The sequence below is a fragment of the Numenius arquata genome, chromosome 7 (genome assembly GCF_964106895.1).
Source record: "Numenius arquata chromosome 7, bNumArq3.hap1.1, whole genome shotgun sequence".
In the NCBI taxonomy this organism is placed as follows: Eukaryota; Metazoa; Chordata; class Aves; order Charadriiformes; family Scolopacidae; genus Numenius; species Numenius arquata.
In genome coordinates this window covers 52,009,475-52,024,743 of record NC_133582.1, presented here as the reverse complement: position 1 = coordinate 52,024,743, position 15,269 = coordinate 52,009,475, and the positions used below count along the sequence as shown (strand labels likewise).

The 15,269-nt window shown below is 40.1% G+C and overlaps 1 protein-coding gene across 1 annotated transcript in view; it reads left to right on the top strand.

The window, feature by feature from the left end:
- The window catches only part of CREB5 (cAMP responsive element binding protein 5), a 216,468-nt gene that overhangs the window by 34,699 nt on the left and 166,500 nt on the right, over positions 1 to 15,269 (top strand). Inside the window, exon 5 of the mRNA XM_074150389.1 lies at positions 12,403 to 12,575. Coding sequence (XP_074006490.1) covers positions 12,403 to 12,575 — 173 coding nt within the window. The remainder of the gene's footprint in view (positions 1 to 12,402; positions 12,576 to 15,269) is intronic.

Below are 15,269 nucleotides of genomic sequence, written 5' to 3'. Positions count from 1 at the left end.
AAGATTAAAATTTCTGATCTTACTACATGGGACACACTTAGTAAATCCAGACACACTTACCAGCTTTCTTGTTTGGATCTTTTGAAAATGTGAAACTCTGGGCAAAATTCTGGGCCAGCTTTAGCAATCCAGACCCGCTGAATTCAGCTTTGCAAACCCTTTCACAACTGTGTGTCAGAAATGTGAGATGGTGCCCCAAGTTTTGAAGGAGACCTTGCATTGAGTGACAAACAGCACTGGCTTTTTAGCCTTTGATCGCAAATCTGACAATTTGTGCCAAGGATTTGAAATGAGTTCAAGCATTCAGTTATGAGATGTTTTGAAAATGGTATTCAGAATATCGCACGCAGCTTGCATTGTCTATTCCTATATACTGATCACCAGGAATGCTGAAGATTATACTATTTAGCAGTTATCTTCAGCTTAAGTCTTTCGAATACTGTCTGTGACCAGGAGTTGGACTGCAATTTTCCTAGAGAATCTGCACACAGGGTAAAATGTACCCAGAATCACCTTCAGAGCACTATCTTACTGGAAAACCTATTTCCTTCTGCTTAGACAGTGTGATCCAATGGATTTCCAAAACACAGTCTTTTCCATGGTCATCTTCTGATGATGAAGAAAAAACAGACAGCAATTCCTGGACTCCACAGCAGCTTTATTTTGAGTCTTGTGCAGTAATAACTTCCAATCTAACTGTAGGTTAGGTGGGTTTAAAAGGAATGGTGGTGGTGGTGTGTTCAAGGGTAATATGCTCTTCTTTAATGCCGATACACTATTAGCTAGCCACTTTTGAGAACGTGATAGTAGTGCTACGTGTGCCAGGCTGGTGTTCCTGACCCTCTCCTCTGTCCCTCAACTTTCAGGTATCAAGTTGCTTTCGTTGTAAACATCCTACTGACATCCACTTTGTAGGCAAAAGCTGCTGTGTGGGGAAGGGCACTCAGCGAGAGTAACAGTTCTCCACGTGGAGCTAGGTTGTTCCTCAAGGATTCATGCCTGCATTGTTTCGTTGAGGACTCAGCTGAAACTCCTGCTTTCCACTGTCTGAATTATGTTTTGCCTCCTTGTACAAAGTGGTCCATCTGGCTGGATCACACCATTAGAGGAGCACCAATTGTTTATTAAGTAGGAGAATGCACGTTGTGGCTCCTCAGGTGGAGTAAGGCCTTGCTGAGCCGTTTCTGAAGCGTGTGGTACCCTAAAAGAACGGCATGTAATTTCCCCAGGATGGCTCCACGCCGCATTTAATTAGTGTGACTGGAAGCATGTACATCTGGATGATTGTCTGGTAACATTATCAAATATAGTGCAGCTTGTTTGTTGTTCTCTCCATTTACTCCAGTCAGAAAAGAAGCTGAGCCATGTGTCCTGCTTTTACAATTGAGCATTCACCCCCTCCACCACCACTGCCAAATAATTTCAGTAAGGATTTTAGCCTGACTCTTCTAAAATGACCTGTGATTTTTAGTGCCCAGTTTTGGATGCACACCCAGGAATGCTGTAATTGGATCCAATTTCCTGCAGATGATGAGCTCCCCTTCTCTGAAGAATGGATCCTACAATGCTATCTGGACTTGAGCATGCAGTCATTCTTTGCTTTTACTAATTTACATGTCCTTCTCTGCTCTCCTGTTTCTAGTCACCAAAGAACTGTTCTTTTGTCTTGCTATTCTTCGAATAGTATTTATCATATAACTGTAACTAATACACAAAAGAGTATCTTGGTTATGATCTCTTGTCATTTCTGTGAGGCTGAAATTCAAATGTATGTGACTGCTGTAGAGTTCTCTTACCAAAAAACCCCTTCTGCTCTGTCACTGCTATATTATTACATTCCAAGGTATACTGTGTTGTCTCTAAAAGCTATTCACTTGTCATTTCCAAGCACTCTGTAGTTGTTGAAGATACTCATCCTGTTTTAGATGTAAGGCAGAAGAATGTGAAGTAATTTGCTCAAAGTCATGCCGTAAATCTGTAGCAGAGTGATGAAGAGGACGGCTCTGCGGTTCCTGGTGTACCTGCCCTGGAGAACACTTTTTAAGTCCAAGGAATTCTATTTCTGATCTCCTCTGCTGTCCCAGCCCTGGGAAGTTGTATGTCCCAACTCAAAACCAGCTTGCTTATTTGATATTTATTTCCTGTTAACAGTAGCTCTTCTTTCAGCGATCCCAAGCAAGCTGTGCTTTCAGACCAAAGTTGCACACCTTCATCAATGGAAGGTCAACTCTGTTTTTTTCAGGAAGACCACTGTTGTTTTTTTTTTTTTCTTCCAAGCATTGGTTTTTCTTTCTTCCAAGCACTAGTTTGTTCTCCTAGTCTTAGTGGTTTTTCCTGCCTGTCTGCCACTGCAGAAGGTAACTGCTGAAACCAAGGCAAAGATGGACAAGGTCGTGCTTCTCCTTAACCAAACTGCAGAATATCAGAAACACCTTTGAGGATTCAGAGAAAACTTTCTTGTAATACCTGTTTTTCTGTAGCCCTTTCTGTACTCACTGAAGTGAACTTTTCTTAGCTAGAAGTGTATTTAATTTTTTTGTCTTCTATGTACACAGTGTGATTGCCTTCCTAAACCCTAACGTTTTAAACTGTTATGGCTACAAAGATTATTAATTTTGTCTGAATGCTTCCAACTGATGAACATAATTGTCTAAGTTCTTTTAGTCCAAAATAGAGACTAAACTAGCCGTCCTCTCCCAAAACATCAGTGTGAAATTGAAACAATCATGGATGCTGCAAAACTGCGTGCTTGCCTTTGTGATTACTTCCCAGGAGGTCTGGTGAATTAACTTGATCCCAGCTTGATGCTTTGGTTTTCCTTGTATGATTTTCACTGATCAAAACTATTTCTTACCAGTTCACTTGTCAGCCTACTCCACTGGTTAGACTTATGATCCCTTGTACGTAGCAAATGGTCCATCTGGGTGCTTTTTGAGACCTCTGTTGGCTTTGACTCCTGGACCTTTCCCAGGATTTTGTTTTAGTCCCCATGTAGTGCTAGCCAGCCTGGCCCAACATAGCTGCCACAGTGGGCTGGGATTAAAAGAATTTTTAGGAGATGCATTTTATTACCAGGGTAGCAGCATTTCCACTTGACTTCTTAGCAGGAAAGTTAAGCCTGCTGGTTTTCTGCTTGAAACTGCGTGAATGGAAAATCACTGGCTGTTTTGTTGCTACCACCCTTGCTCTCCTTTACCAACTGCTCTGTCTAAAAAATGTTCTGGTCACTGAATGCAGTCAAGCAGCCATCGCTGTAGCTCATGCATGATGCCAATAACTTATGCCAGTGAAATCAATGATGAGGATTTCAAAGAAGCTTTAAATAAAATCTAACAAATTTAAATGCCAAAGTGCTGTCTCTGTGAATTTGCTAGTAACAGATTATTAATGGCTTGCATAATGTTGAAAGGCCTAGTGCCTTCAGTTAACGGTATCAAAGGCTTGTTTAAAGCAATTCCTGGAGGACTGCCGCCTTCCCCCGCTCCAGCTTTCTGTTTCACGATGGATAAAAACAAAACTCCTTACAATAAAGAAAGGAAAGCCAGGTTTTTCAACTACCCTGACTGGCCTCCAGATCTGGCAGCTGCTTTTGGATGTCTAATTGCTTGTCCTGCAAAAGTTGACATGCACCTACTTTGTGAAGGTTCTCTGAGTACCCACTTTGTATGTGCGTTCTGTCTGATTTACAGAAATGAAATGATAGTGCTGGAAAAAACTCAGAGTAGAGCTTATAATACTGGTTTTTTTCCATGTTATTTATTTATTTATTTGTTTAAAGTTTCCTGGTTTCCTGAATTCCTATATATGTCTTAGATGCAGAGCAACAGTGCAAAATAGTGGATATGATACTGAGCGTGGAAAAATGACCCCTTCCATTGAGTCCTGATTTTGGGCTACAAAAATAACTTACTTTCTCTCTTTCTGCCTTCCTCTTTCCTTGCTTTGTTGCTGGACTCTAAGGCTTGTGGGCAAGTGTAGTCCATCAATGTGTCTATACAGATTTTAGCACAATAAGGCCTTGATTCCAACTGAGGCCTCTAGGAATTACACCTAGTAAGTATACTAGCAAATCTCTTTTCCTCCTTTTCAAGTTTCTTACTAGCTCTTCTCCATTTGAAATTCATGGCAAGCTCCCTTGTTTACAGCAATCTAATGGGACCACAATTGGGTCCCCAAGATAACATTACAGATATAAGCCAATTTTTCCTTAGACAAAGTTCTATGGAGAATGTATTTTCTTATAAACATGCTTTTTATAAAAGGGTTTGTTGTATTGTGTTTATTGGTGTTCCATCTGCTCTAGAGAATATATTTGAGAAAAACTAGCTCCAGCATGGCATATAATGTTTCATTAGCAGGCATAACCTTGTTTATTTGCTTTTTAAAATTGTATTTAGAAAAGGAAATCAGTTTGCACCATTGACATGCTGCCAGGTTCCTGTTTATAAATGTCACAATAGGCAACTTGGAAGAAACGAAATAGTCAGTTTATGGCTTTTGCATAAAGTATGACAGAACTGGGTAGAGCCAGGCAGCCAGTTGTGCTTCCCCTGTTTTTCAGCCTCCCAATTAGCAGGACATAGTGTGGTGTTGGCGGTGCAAAACACCCTGAGTGACCCGAACTGGACTGTGCACACTTGATGTTACTGATGCTTAGTTGAACAGAAGCGGCTCTTTATGCTATGTTGCTTAAACCGCTATCTTAGGCAAGTGATTGTGTATGAAACAAGCAACCCTGAGGAAAATAGGAGATATCTGTAGGAAACTTCAAGACACAAGCATGCAATCTGATGTCATCTTTTCCCATAGAGGAGCTATTTCCTTTCAAAATCTGGTGAGACCAGTCTTTCAAAATTTCCTTCTCCTTTAGAATATATTCATTGCATTTCCTTTATAACACTTTTTTTTTCCCTTCCCCCTAGTAAATGGTTTATCGTGGGTACATCTGGCGTGCACCATATATTATTTACTGTGTATGTAAAGAGGGCTTCATATGTCAAAAGCATAGTCTGGATAGGCATGCTGAAAAGGGCATGAGGAGGGTAGAGGGGGAAGAGGGGAGGGAATCGTGGAAGACAAGGGTCATCTTTCAGTATTCATTTCTACTGGTAATTAGAGGGCACCACTGAATGTCTGTAATTAGATCATGTCACAAAAATTAAGATAAAAGACCAAAAATTCTAGGTCTCCTGCATTTTGTTTATAATATCAGAGGAGTTGGAGCATTTGCTCAAACCAGCAGCCAAAGTGGAGGGCGGGCAGGGAGGCTTAACTTGCCCCTGGAATGAGTTCACGTGCGTTTTCCCTGGAAGGTGCGAGGGAGAGACCAGCAGAGGTGGCTGTGGCCTCCGCGGAGGTACCCAAGGGGCAGAGGCCGAGTGGAGGCACGTCAAAGGTTGTCCCGCAGCACGAGCTGTGTCACGGAGATTTTGTGCAGCGCTGTCACCCTTCAGGCAGCAGCTTTAAGAGGATTAGTAGTGCTTAAATGGGACCTTCGAACTACGAGTTATGGTGGTGACTGCTGCAGCCTTGAGATGGCTTATACCTGGCTTAGCACTTCCTATGTCTGTCCTGTGCCTTGTGCCGTGCTTCTTAGCAGCACCATGTAATTTGCTGGAGATGAGCAGACCTGAGGTTTCGTTTGCATCACTGAGTGTATCTCAGAAGTCTTTGTGATAACATAGTAACAGCTATTGAAAGAAAACAGGATAAAAAGGTTATTTATGAGTCTTAGTATTTTTTTTTTGTTTTTTTTTTTGGTTGTGCCTTTTCAGGAGCAGCCAGCATGCCTACGTTTAAGAATAATTCCCCTTAACTTAAAAGAAATAGGAAGTTTCCCTGCATGTCCCAGCATAAATATTTAGGATAAAATTTTGCAAGGCTCTTGCCAGCCCCAGTACACAAATCTGATCTATTAATTAACAGTAATTGTTCTCTAAGGCTCCAAAAAACTGAAGATAATTTGAAAAAAAGACTTGGGCTACTGAAGTCCATAGAAGTACCTTTAGAAACGTTATCTCTTTTTGTCAAGAAATTCTAGTCACGGTGCTCTGAAGCAGTTTTTGGGCGATGGTTAAACTCAGGTCTGTGAACTGCTGGTGGTCGCAAAGCTGTGGTGAGGCATCTGCAGCTGGTCTGTGGAACCATCTTGCCTTAATTACACAATTTATGATAAGAGCACAGAGTGCTCTGTGAGAAATTCAGAGGGTTTACAGAGGTCTGTGATCCAAAAAATTGGAAACCAGTGGCCGAGACTGATAAGTGCAGATTCAAAGCTTTATGATTTCAGTGAGAGCAATGTTTGCCTTCTTCCCCCATCTGCCTATCATTACTTGTCATTTTTGAGTAAGGAGTTTAATTTTTCTTTACATTTTTACCCCTAAAGAGATCAGATTGATAACATTTGACTGAACAGTGGTGCCCGGGGTTCAAGAAGTCAGATATACTCGTGCCTTTGAGTCTCCAGCATTGTATGGAGGACTAGCTGTGTCCAGTTCAGGGGCAGACCTCAGATGGGGCTTGGGGGCAGGGAAGAGTCCTTCTGCGTTCTGGGATATGTCATGCCTGTTGGTTTTTTTTTAATGTGTCATTTTTATCAAGTAGCTGTTAAGTGAGCATTTGCCTTTCTCTGAAATGTTTTGAGGAATAGATCCTTTGGCATCAGTTCTGTATTTTCCTGTCAGCCCCGTTCAGTGACGTCATACCTCTCGCTATGTAAGGGAGCTAAATTTTAGCAGTCTGCAATAAGATCTTCCTAGGGCTTTGTCCCTATGCTTAATGTTACTACACAGTGTTTTCCAGCAGTTCCTTTCTGTGTCATTTTTTTCTGCTTTAGTGCCTTTTCTCATTCAAGTTATACAGATGTTACAGTTTAAAAAAAGTATTGCATTTCTGTCTCTAACAAGCTTATGTTCTCCCATCTTTTGCGTAATGGAACTTTCTCCTTTTCTTTTTTTTTTAAATTTAAATCTTTGTACTAGTCTTTCTTTTTTCTGTAATCCTTCATCTGCATCAGTAATCTGACTCATTTTTTATTTCCATTTTCTTCTGTAGTTCCTCTACTCCATTTGCTGGCATTGCATGGCCAGCAGGCTTACTTAGTGCTGTGCTTACGGCAGTTCAGATGTTGCACACTAGTGAGAGATGAAGCAGTTGTGATGGGCTTGTGTGAGGGTGTTTTCCTTACACATTGATCTGAATAATGAGAAAATAAGTTGTTGCTGTTTCTGGGCAGATTTGATAACTTTTGTTTTGAGATGATTTTTTTTTTTTTTCTGTTGGGAGAGAATTCATAGAGGATCAGTAATTTTGATGGAAATTGTATGTGATTTAAATAATTTTGAAGCCTGCCATTATTTGCCACATTTAGTCTAGACTTTTCTTTATGACAATGTCTTCCAAGTTTCTAAGCCAGCAGGTTCTTTGGTTGTTGTAAGCAGCATGTGCAACGTTTGATTTCTATCTTCAATTTATTTATTTATTTATTTTTTAAAGTTTATGCCTTCTCTCTTGAGTATTTGAAAAATATTTAAAGTTGCTGTTTGGGAAAGTATAGTTATGATTTTTTTTTTGCAGAAAACAGAATAAAATGCAAAAAAGTCCTTTGTCTTTGTTTAGATGAATTTGTTTTTTCTCTCATTTATTAATGGCGAATACCTTTTGACTTTAGAATTTATATAATAGTCTGCAAAATATATTTATGTACAAATGGTTGTAGATGGCAGCTCTGTTGATCTAAAAGCTCACTCAGAACAATCCTGGATGAGTCTACAGTTTGTATAAAACTGGTATTTGCAATTTTCATTAAACCTCACAGTTAAAAAAGAATAGTAGGAAAATATAAGCTGGCTTTGGTTCAGAAACTAGCTCTTGTAGTTTAAAACCACAAACAAACTGTTTGATACTCAGAATGTTACAATGGATCATAAAGGATGAATCCACCATCTTCATCCTTTGCCTTCAGTAGATGCAGATGCGTGATACAGGTGGTGCTGTGTGACATGGATGGGTGTTTCTCTGGAAGAACCAGGGTTTCGTGGAAATGGTGACTGCCTGGAGACATGGGGTGTAGTTCGCCCGTGTCTGCAGAGCTGTCATTTCTCTGCTGAGCTTGCCAACAGGGTGTGTGTTCTTGTGGAGTGATGTGTAATCCTCTCCACCAGAATATGGAAGCATGACTTCAAGAAGTTTTTAGCTTTTAGAAAAAAAGAAGTGTGTTGCCTATCCAAAGTTAAATGGTTGCATGTGGGAGAAAAATGCTCAAATGTTTTCTTCAAAGTCTGAAGCTAAAATGGGGAATACAGTGTAACTGGGGAGAAGTCAAGCTGCTGCTGATCTATTCCCTTTCCTCTGGCAGCTGGAAAGGTTGAGAATGAGCACGTTGATTTAAAAGTGGTTTATGAATATGGCTTGTTGGTTTTCGTGTTATTTATTTGAATGTTAAATAATGCCGGAGAGTACAGTATGAGCACGTGGGCAAGGGGAGCATTTCTGTAAAAGCTCCTCAGTGTTGTAATCCTGATTTCTGCTTCAGTGGTAGTGATTGGGAATTTTGGTGAGGATGAAACTTAGTCCTAGAGGAAACAAATTCCTCTTAATTTATTGGATCTTAATTAAGACACATTATATGAATGTTAAGGACAGGGGATATCTTTCATGTCTCTACAGGTCCTGGCATGCAGGTGACCTGTTCCCTGTGTGGACGTTTAGGTTCAGTTTAATAAAATGGATAATAATAATAAGCTTATATGCCCTATTCTAATGCTGAAGGACAGTTGTGAAGATCTCCAAGAAAACACTCAGTGTGTGTCGTGCTTTCTCAGAGTATGGACAGGTCCTGGAAGTGTTAAAAGCAGAGGGAGAGCTCTGTCTGGATCATTGCTCCTGTCAGCTTCTCTGATATGGAGTGCTGGGAGCTCCCCACCTAGTATCAATTAATCTTAACCGCTGGCTTAAGACCTGGAGGAGAATGAAAAGGGGAGTCCAAGTGAGATGTTCTTCATGGATCCCTGGTGGAAGAGCAGGCAGAACTCCTTAAAAGTAAAGCTGGAATCAGCCTAGCCAAACAACAGTTCAACCATAAAGTGGATGTCTCTGTTTCAGCTAATGTTGCTGAATTTTTTCTGTTTCTATAAGGGCCCAAAGTCAAGTCTGCAAGGAGCTCATTAATATCCTAGCCAGATCCATTCAGAATCAGGTGCAGAGCTCAACACAGGAAGGCCATTTTGGGAGTTCTGAAGACCATCTGCCTCACACGTGCAACGAGTCCAGACTTGCCGTGCTGGTGATACAGAGTCATTCTGCATGCCATGATGCATAGGACTAGATCAGATAGGCTTAGTGTCAGATATGTTGTGCATTGCATTACCTTCCTGCCGTCTTTCAAAGCATAAGCATTGTCATTTAAGTATGAACTTGCTTGAACTTCTCTGTAAATTCACAAGCATCTCACTGATGTAAATTATTCTGATATTGCCAAATCCTTTTCTTATGAATGCGAGAGTCATGCTGAGCTTGACATTTTGTTGGGAAATCTTAAGCTTTCTTTTGGCAGCATAATATAAAGGTATAGTTCCTGCCCAACAGCAGCACTTGCATTACTGAGACGACTGGACATCTGGAGGCACTGACACATTTTCATTCTAATTTTGCTTTCCATGCATCACATATTCAACCTACTTTCTGAAAAGATACAGTTTATTGAAAATTGTTAAAACTTTGAAACAGCGTTACAAGTTTATGCATGTAAGCTAGCTATTACAACGTCTTCCATGCAAACAAAGTTTTTCATACCCATCATCAATTCATACCATTTGTACCTTAGACAGGACTGGAATTATAGGAGACAAGGGAAATAGAAGGAGAAGAAAATGGAAATACTGAATCTAGGTGCCCTGCCATGTTACAACAAAATCCAGTCAAAATCTGGGCAAATCCTGGGGTAGCACTTCTGTAAAGCTCATCATGGATTTAGATCCTGCCCCTTCCCATTGCCTCATGGCACCATCCGCGTTTCCTTTAAAGATCCTCCGACGTAGCGGATCAGTGTTCTGTAGCTCTTGGAATCCTGTGGAGTCTGTAATCTAGAGCAAGGCTTTCTTAATCCTGGGTGGTTACATGCCAATGCTCTGGCTTCGTGCAGACAGCCCTGCTTGGAAGCAAGGCAGGCGTGTGCAGGCAGAAGGTCTGTGCTGGCAGTGGCAAGGGGCAGTTATGTAGCACTTGCAGAGTAAACTCATTATGGGTGACTGCTGGTTTTCTTCTTGGTTGCTCCCCTGTGGACCCAGAGGTACAAGTACTGTATACCTGTCTTGCAATTTAATAGTTGCTCTAATAAACATACTACTGGAAGCAAACAGGCAATACAGAAATATATGGAAGGATTTAGAAACCGTGGAGGCAGTGTAAAGGAGAAATTAAATGAGGGTGAACTTTGAAACAAGTAAATATGACATACAGGTACGTTTTAATTGAAACACACACACTTAATATAAAGGAGAAGTTTTAGGAAGTGATAGTGCTAAAAGATTTACTTGCAGATGGATAGATATTAGACCTGGTTTTGCAAAACCTTTTAATGATCAGAAAACTGAGTGCAGTTTTGAATCCTGAACTAGATTTGGCTGTGTATGTATTTTTATTTATTTGTTTATTAAACAGAATAGATTTTCCATCAGAAAACACTAATCCATTGAAGAAATGATATTTTAATAGGAATGTGGTAGGTGAGGGAGAACTTTTGGAAAAGATTCCGTATATCTAAGGTTATTCTCTCTTAATGCCTGATGGTCATGACGTATTACTGGGCTTCGAAAAATTGCAGTTAAAGTTCTTGGTGTGGTGTCCTTATGCAGTCCATGCTCCCAAGTGAGTACTGGAGTTGCTGGACCTGATTCATACTGTGTAAATTATTTACTGGAAGAGGAACTCAGAGCTGGGTTGTCTTCATACTGGGTGAGTGGTCTAACCACGTGGCTGTCAGCAGCACCTCTGCTTCTTTATATGTTTATGAAGACTGGAACAACTGCTGTAAAAGAAACAGAGAGATCTCCGCATCCACAGTAGCCTGGGAAATCACCTGAAATATATAAGAATTGGGAGATAGGGGGATGACAGCTAAAGCCTTTGGTGTGGGTCCTCTAATTATTGGCTCCTTTTCCATGAGGGATGTAATCTAAAGGGTTTATTCTTCTTTTGGTTCAGAACTCAATCTTTATTTTAGGTCTGGAATTCAGTATGTTGTCTGCCTCTCCCCATTTGATGAGAGCTCTGAGCTTCCTTTCTCACCAGTCTTTTCTATCACTGTATTGTGGTTTTTATGTGTTTCCTAGACAAATTGGCTCATAAATTGAAATTTTGAATTAGATTTAACTTCAATTTTCAATCCTGAGTATTGCAGTGGTCAGGAAGATGCTTTGCGTGAGTCTTGATGGCAGAGTGTGTGTGTAAAGATGTTTGGTTTTTTTCTCTTTTCCTCAGCCTACTATGAGGTGACAATGGAAAGTTTCTTTTCTTCTTACTGCTAACAATCTGCACATTGATGCCTGATAGGAAAAATAATTCTTTCAAGGTTACCATATTTTTTGTATGTATACACTGTGGGTTATCTCTGGCTTGAGAGTTTTGTTTGTTTTTAAATGCGGGCCAAGTCAAACCCTGCGGTTTAGCAGCAGCATGTATTTTGTGTGCAGGCATAACAGGAGAGAAATTGTATTCTGTGGTTCCTACTTTAGTAGTATCATTGTATCATTGTATCTTGTGGCTTGTTCCCTCTGTGGATATGAGTTATCTGTGAACTTTCTTTTTTTTTAAAAGAATTTTTTAAGGGCTCCAAGTTACCTGAAGCAAAGGTTATATATGTGCAAATACACTGCTATTATTCTAGGCTTCTGGGATATTACTGCTCTACAAAATATATGGAGGCTAATAGAAATGGCTGTTTCGTGAGGTACCATGTACTGTTTGTTACTTTGGGACTATAAAACTTGATTTGCTTGTCAGTCTAAGCAGACCTAGTACACAGTAAACAACCCATGTAGTAAATCAAGGTGCCGTGCACTCACCACAGAAGTAATTTTCAAACAAAATATATGTCGTGTTCAGTTAGGAGAATATGTGCTAAATATCCCTATTATAAATCACAAGTCAGAGTCACAGAAGAGTGATTAGTCAACTTTCAGTTATTTTTCCATTTATATTGCTCTGTAAAAGTAAATAGTTATTTTTCATTTCTTTATTGTTGTTGGTTACAACAAGATCTATTGGCTTGGGATTTACCAGGAGCTGGTAACTTTTCATATTGTTGATACATTCAGATATCTAATTGTATTCCTATAGAACAGAAAACCAAGATACTTCTTTTTCATTTTCCTCCACCATCTCCCACTTCCCTTATTTTCACAGAATATCTCCATGCATAACGCAGTTGGAGGAGCAATGGCAGGACCTGGATCTCATCAGCTGACAAATACAAGGATGCCAAATCACGACACCAGTGTTGTGATTCAACAAGCCATGCCATCTCCGCAGTCCAGTTCGGTCATTACACAAGCACCTTCCACAAATCGACAGATTGGGTGAGTCCATTTCTCCAGTTCTCTGGCTCCAGCAGCTGCATGTAGGACCAGACGGTGTCCTCGTGGTTCTTAAGGTTCAGCTGCATGCAGGACCAGATGTTGTCCTTGTGGTTCTTGAGGTTACAGAGTTTGCACTTGATCCTGCCAGCATGTGGCAAGAACCCCTGCAATGTGTGTTGCAGATTGTGGGGAAATGGCCAGGTTACTACATCCACTCCACACCTGGCACTTTGGTTCAAAAGAAGCAGTGTCGTACTTGCAGGAAAGTCCTGCTTTCTCCATCCAGTTTTTTGTTTTTATCTCCTTATAGTCAAAGTTCATGTTGTTTCTATAACTGCTTTTGGAAGAAAGAGTATTTCTGAAGCTGATCCTCTAACTTCCTTCAATGAGAATTCTGGGTGGCATTGGGTTATTTCGTATGCACTCTGTTTAATTGAGGAATTCTAGAAAGACAAAATAAAAAAATCATCAAGATAAATGGAGTTTGGCACAGAGATCTCTGTGAACAGTTGCTCAATTTGTGATTGATGGATCCATATTTATTCCCATAAATTGACAGTATGGATGCTTATTGTATTGGCTTGAATGCCAGTTGTGTGCTCATGTTTAGAGAATTGTGAACAAAAACATCCGTGTCTTCTACACTTGGTTACTTCCAGCAAACATGAAGTCCTTATAAGTCACAATAACTTGGTTTTAATTATAGAGAAACTGCCCAGATGGTTTGAGGGTACAGTTTTTTGTCACACAACTCTGAGAATTTGGGGGGTTTTATGCATGAAAACATACGGATAAAAAGATAAATCAGTAGACTGAGGATGAAGCAGGAGTCTAGATTCATTATCTGTCATTTGTAATTTGGTCACATCCGGTATATGACAAGTGCAAAAGCAGTCTCTGTCCCCAGCCATTGTCTAAATAATTGATGAGCAACTTTGCCGTCTTTTCGGAGTAAAACCAAGAATTTAAATCCTGGCACTGAAAACTCAAAATCCAGTTATTCTTGAGTTTTCTTCCAATATTCCTGATGGCTGGGGCAGGATATAGACCACAGGCTCTTGGTCTCCCCAGCCATGGTGGCAGGGCTGGCCCCTGGGACTGACTTCTTCGTAAAGGTTGTCCAGCCATGCATAGGACACAGGTTCCATCCACTGCCCCAGTTTTGTGCTTCTGGCAAAGTTCCTCTACTTTCCTTTTTACTGCTACTTCAGGATTTGATTCTTAATATAGAAATCTGATAGTATGAGTCCGGTAAATATATTTGGTAATGTGCCTTTGTATACATTACATATGACAAAACACAGTGTTCACTGAGATTTCATGTGCAATACTGTTTGCATGTGAAACCAAGAAAGTTGTCTTACATATGTCGCATTCAGTTCAAAGACAGATGGATGGGAGAGAGAAAAGGAGGAAGAAACAGTTTCTTTTTCAATTTTAGAAAGAAAAACAGCTAATGCCATTATTTGGGTTAAGGATGATTAAGTTCATGTTCAAGTTGTGACTTAATAGGTCTAGTGGTAATTATGATCCTAATTAAAAATAAAAAGAAACCCAAACAACTTTTAATACTCAATGGTGAGGTGTTTTATATGGGACTATACTTGGCTTCCAAACAATTGTTTCTATATAATGAGCAAAAAAGTGCATGTGGTTTTGTAAGACCCTGTCAGTCAGGTTTTAGGTTTGCGTTGGTTTGGGGCCATGGTGATTAGAATCTCCAGAATTGGAGGGGTTGAGGATAAAAAGGCCTGTTTCCTAGTCAGTGGTGAGCGTCTCATTTGGGAAACTTTGTCATGACATATCTTAATTTTTCCCTGTGACTGAATCACAGAAACATTTCCTAAGTCTTGAGTCTAAAGCTTCTCTATTGGGAAGCAATTGTCAGCATTTTAGTCTCTGTGTGAGTTGGTGTGTGAATGAGACTTATGGTGTGACCTCAAGCATACTCTGTTCCCCATTCTTCCCTCTTCCTAGGAGGTTTTGTTTTTTGTTCATGGTGTGTCCTAGGAGATAATTGTTGCATTTCGGACTTCATCTACTTGCCAATGTGTTGAGCATCCTTGTTTGTCTTCTTTTCCTTCAGTCTTTTTCCTGTGGTGCCTGTTTTATTTATTCAAAGAACATATCTTGTCATTTCCATTTATCTTCATCTTATCCTTCTAAACGTGCTAAGAATTATGTCCAAGACTCATTCATGAGGAATACAGACTGGACAATGGTTTCAATATTAGGCAACTGAAGAAAAATCCAGATGGATTCAGAGAATGTTCAAGTTCTGCAAAGTTTGGTGATTTTGGTTTGGCTTTACAAAGTTGAGATGGTTCAGCTTTTTAACAAGCCCATATTCCGAGGTGCTCAAATCAGTGGTTTTGGGTTGGGTTGCCTCCTTTTTTTTTTTTTTAAACATCTGAAGCTGCCCCAAAGGGTAGATGAGTCCTTACCATGGAGAATTGTGCCAGGGAATATGCCTTTTAATGAGCAATAAAACTGGTGGAGAGCAACTGGGCAAAACTCGCATTGACCTAGTTCTGTAAGAGCAGGATCAAGCCCTGAAGGTTATATAGAACCATCTTGTAGCAATATTCTGATTTTTATCACAACCACAAATATTTTAGTGTCAGACTACGGCCAAGCCACCTGCAAATGTTTGTGATGGCCTTACTCCAATGAAAACAGGGAACAGCAATGAAA